The sequence below is a fragment of the Corticium candelabrum genome, chromosome 13 (genome assembly GCF_963422355.1).
Source record: "Corticium candelabrum chromosome 13, ooCorCand1.1, whole genome shotgun sequence".
Taxonomy (NCBI): Eukaryota; Metazoa; Porifera; class Homoscleromorpha; order Homosclerophorida; family Plakinidae; genus Corticium; species Corticium candelabrum.
Window position 1 is genome coordinate 7479069 of NC_085097.1, and position 4007 is coordinate 7483075.

The 4007-nt window shown below is 42.0% G+C and overlaps 1 protein-coding gene and 1 long non-coding RNA gene across 2 annotated transcripts; both read right to left on the reverse strand.

The window, feature by feature from the left end:
- Nucleotides 1-247: 247 nt before the first annotated feature.
- LOC134189284 (protein nemuri-like) lies at nucleotides 248-914 on the reverse strand. The gene is made up of 3 exons (XM_062657519.1): nucleotides 717-914; nucleotides 432-635; nucleotides 248-365 (listed from the first exon to the last, which is right to left on the reverse strand). The coding sequence occupies exons 2-3, from the start codon at nucleotides 629-631 to the stop codon at nucleotides 254-256; spliced, it is 312 nt and encodes a 103-aa protein (XP_062513503.1). The 5' UTR covers nucleotides 632-635; nucleotides 717-914; the 3' UTR covers nucleotides 248-253.
- A 1244-nt stretch (nucleotides 915-2158) lies between these two features.
- On the reverse strand, nucleotides 2159-3795 carry LOC134188881 (uncharacterized). The gene is made up of 3 exons (XR_009971401.1): nucleotides 3474-3795; nucleotides 3256-3413; nucleotides 2159-3196 (listed from the first exon to the last, which is right to left on the reverse strand). It is a non-coding gene; the product is annotated as an uncharacterized LOC134188881 (long non-coding RNA).
- Between the last annotated feature and the right edge of the window lie 212 nt (nucleotides 3796-4007).

The following is a 4007-nucleotide window of genomic DNA, read 5'->3' on the forward strand; positions in this document are numbered from 1 at the left end:
TGTGTGTGTGTGTGTGTGTGTGTGTGTGTGTGTGTGTGTGTGTGTGTGTGTGTGTGTGTCTGTGTGTGTGTGTGTGTGTGTGTGTGTGTGTGTGTGTTATTTGCGCACAAGTTGAGTTGTGTTGCAAAAGGTAACGTTCTTAGCTAGGCATACGGCGTCACGACCTCCGTTTGCGATGTGCAACGACATAATTTGTAATTTGTATTATTTTAATAGCTAACAGTAATTACAGAATCAAACACACACACAGGAATTAAAAATGTAAAGTCATAGTTTTGGCAGAGAAATAGTAACGAACTCCTCCTCTTCCTCCTTCTCTTCCTCCTCCTCTTCCTCCTCTTCTTCCTTTTCCTCTTCCTCTACCTCTGTATACGTGAAAAAACAAATTAAGCACAGTTCCAGACGCTGTGTTATTAATTAATTAGACACACCTCTGTTGCCGACGCCGTTTTGCTGGCTGTGCATCTGTCTCAGTCTCCTTATCCTGTGTAGCCGTCTCTTTCACTAAATCTGCCTCATTCTCCCTATCCGTCTCTTGAATACCTGTCTCAGTCTCCTTAGTCGTCTCTTCCTCCGTAACCGTCTCTACATCTTTCTCCTTAGAATCTTGATCCACATCCATGGCATCCATGTGTCTACAATTACCAAACCAAGATCCAATCTCTAGTACGTACCTAGGCGTACACCACACACGTAGATAGAAAAAGTGCACGTACCTCTCGATGAAGAATGATTCAACCGTCTGATGCACCGTAGTTATATAAGCATCATTTCCCGCACTTTTGAATTCATTCAAAAATCAGCTGACACATTCACTCATTATAATATTTAGAAAATGCATCGAATGAAAACATCGCGTTGAACTTATCTTGCTAGGAACATGTAGCACTTTGTTTGCAAATCTCTAGATGTGTGTTCACTACCAACGCATAGCTAAGATCAATTAGGCAATCATGTTCGTTGGTCAGCTCCGCTGCTAGTGCCACTCAGCTGCAGCGCGTAGAAGACGGATCGGATCGAAATGCTACAGTAGTGCGAACCTGAACGGACGCCTTGCCTGCTAGGTGACCAATAGGATGTAGTCACATGTGATACGCTTGCATTTCATATCCGGGGTGTTGTGACGGGATCTTGTAACCATATTGATGTCTGAAAGCGTGGCGATCGTTTCCGTTTCTGTTTCTACAGTATTGTGCTAATTATTTTTTTACCAAGCGAACTCTCTAATAACAGTTTTTTTGAAACACCATACTTACGCGAACCATTCTGGTCTAGTGTGGACACGTAAGCTAGGATCTGCGAAAGATTACCAGCCGAGGTAGATGTCATTTAATTAATTAATTAATTAAAACCGTTCCCATGCATGTATTGAGTTTCCACCCGTCTCGTAAACTGTTTGTACTGTTATGGTCGTCGACTGCTCCTTCCACCGACCGTAGACAGGATAAAAGCCGGCGCTACCGCCCCAACGAATTTGTCTCAACTCCTCTTGTCAAGGGTGGTGTAGTCTCGCATAGCCAGACATTCTCCACCTACATCCTTCCGGCGAGATATAGTCTGGGGAAATGCTCAGACAATTCTTGTTCTACACTCCCCACCAATCATGGAGGATACAGACCTCTTTATAGATAGCAGGAGGTATAAGTAGGTGTCACGCAATCGCATTCCGCTCATTTCGCTAGTGTTATGCATGTGAACATACACTAATTAGATATCCTTCACCGATCGACGTTATATCTATTGTCGTGATCTTGTGAGTCTGATGTAAGAAGCATGGGACGTGCTTTTGTTTATACTCATGACGCTCTTTCGCCGTCCGTTAGTCTTATTCAGTTGCTGCTCGTTTTAGCGTGTTGACGGGTCGAGGGACTAAAAACGCCTCTCGATCAAGCAGCATGATTATCATGGCTGTGGGAATTCACGCTTTCTTCTGTCTCATTATTGCGCTGCTGTGTTCAACACGCTATTCAAAGTCCACAAGACTGCAAACTATCTACAGTAAAAAGTGTACGGTACTTTCTACGGAACTCATTGAATCATGTGAACCAGATCCCTAGTGCTGTCTATAGTTGACCAATTCTAGACTTTCAACTGGTACATCCATACAAAACTGAAAGGAAAACTGAGGTTCATGCATACGCCATTCCCACTCTTAGCCTGCCCATTAGAAAACGTGTATTAGTAAGCCAAAGTACAGTAGATGGCAGCTGCCATCTAATCCCTGCATCAGTTACGTGTTCATTGTAATCAACATACTTGAATAGCATAGCACAATACTTCAATCCTCAGTCAACATAAATGCATTCAGCAGCTGCCAACACCACCTCTGAGTAACTCAGCAACATACTAAGAACGCAACCATTAGCTTTCACAATTCATGCAACAAAAGGAGGCTGTAGTTCCACACAATTGCTATAGAAACAATTTTAACAATTATTGTACTACTCAGTACTGTATCATCATAGTCTGTGACATCAACAATGTAGTGTGGAAAGTACAGTAACTGCACCAGTCAAGTTAGCCAGCACAAGATGCTGTTACACATGTACAGTACCATCAAAGAGGTGTGACTGGATTTTGACAGACACCCGCAGAGGGCCACAGACCATTGATGCATCTTAAATGGCTTCTCAGTAGCATGTTGACCGAGCAGCAGTTGTCACAACAGGAACAGGAACAGGTGCAGTCACAGGCAACAGTTCAGCAGTAGGAGTAGGTGCAGGAGCGGGAAGAATTGGCTGTGGGGCAAAACGACATTCACAAAACAACAGTACCAGTTGACGTGTGATAGCAGTGTAAAGTCGAGATGGGACATCTTCGTATCGGGATTCAGCTGTTCAAATAGAAGGATGCTATTGACTATGGCAGTGTCTACAACGTTATAAAAAAAAACATATTATTATTATTGAATTGTCGCTCACGTGACCGGTTAAGCTCGATTGTTGATCTTTTTCTCATCTTGGCATACATCTCACCAGTACTTGATAAGCCAACAATGCGACAATATGAAAGAAGAACGAACTTGAGCTGATAAAAAGTTCCATAAGAAAAGTTGAACAGATCTTGTAGAATAGACGGGTCGTGTCAGGTGAGAGGTCACGTGGGACATCCCAGTACAGAATGTTGAGGTTGAGGGGTGTTGTAAGTCACATAGAAGTGTGTCAAAATTGTATTTTTCTTCCAATACTTCAAACATCTGTACGACACAGCTGAAATTGAGATATCAGTAACACTCAATTATAGCATACATCTCACCAATATTTGATAAGCCAGCATTGTAACAATATCAAAGAGGAAAGAGCTTGAGCCGACAAAGTCCATAAGAAAAGTTGATCAGATTCCATTGTATATGCCAAAATGTTGCCAAATAGACCCAGTCAAATTAGCTTCTCTCCAATATTTCAGAGACAACTCTACAACACAGAGACAGTTGCATATCAATAATACTCAATTACATGTAGCATACATCTCACCAATTATTTGATAAACCAGCAGTAACAGTATGAAAGAGGAAAGAATTGAGAAGATAAAAATTCCATAAGAAAAGTTGATCAGATTCATAATGAAAAGTTATGAAATTTGTGTGTGTAAATACTTGCTGATTTCATTGTGTTTGGCAAGTGTTGTGAGACCTCTGGTTAGCATGGCATCGATCATAGTTTACCAGTTCAATCGACTCACGACTCACAACCAATCATACATGATTAGTTGAAGTCTCTGCTCCCAGGTGTGCATGACAATGAATCTGTTGCTCAAACGAAGCAGCTAGTCACACACACACACACACACACACACACACACACACACACACACACACACACACACACACTGACACACACACCGACACACGAACACACACGACACACTGGGCTGGCAACAGCACCTCTGACTAACTCAGCAACACACTTAGGACACAATCCATTAGCTTTCACAATTCATGCAACAAAAAGGCTGTAGTTCCACACAATTGCTATAGAAATAATTTCAAACAATTATACGTACTACTC

Coding starts and splice junctions, on each gene's coding strand:
- LOC134189284 (XM_062657519.1), bottom strand. CDS start 631: ATGGATGCCATGGATGTGGATCAAGATTCTAAGGAGAAAGATGTAGAG. Junction 366..431: donor AAACGGCGTCGGCAACAGAG/GTGTGTCTAATT, acceptor TCACGTATACAG/AGGTAGAGGAAGAGGAAAAG.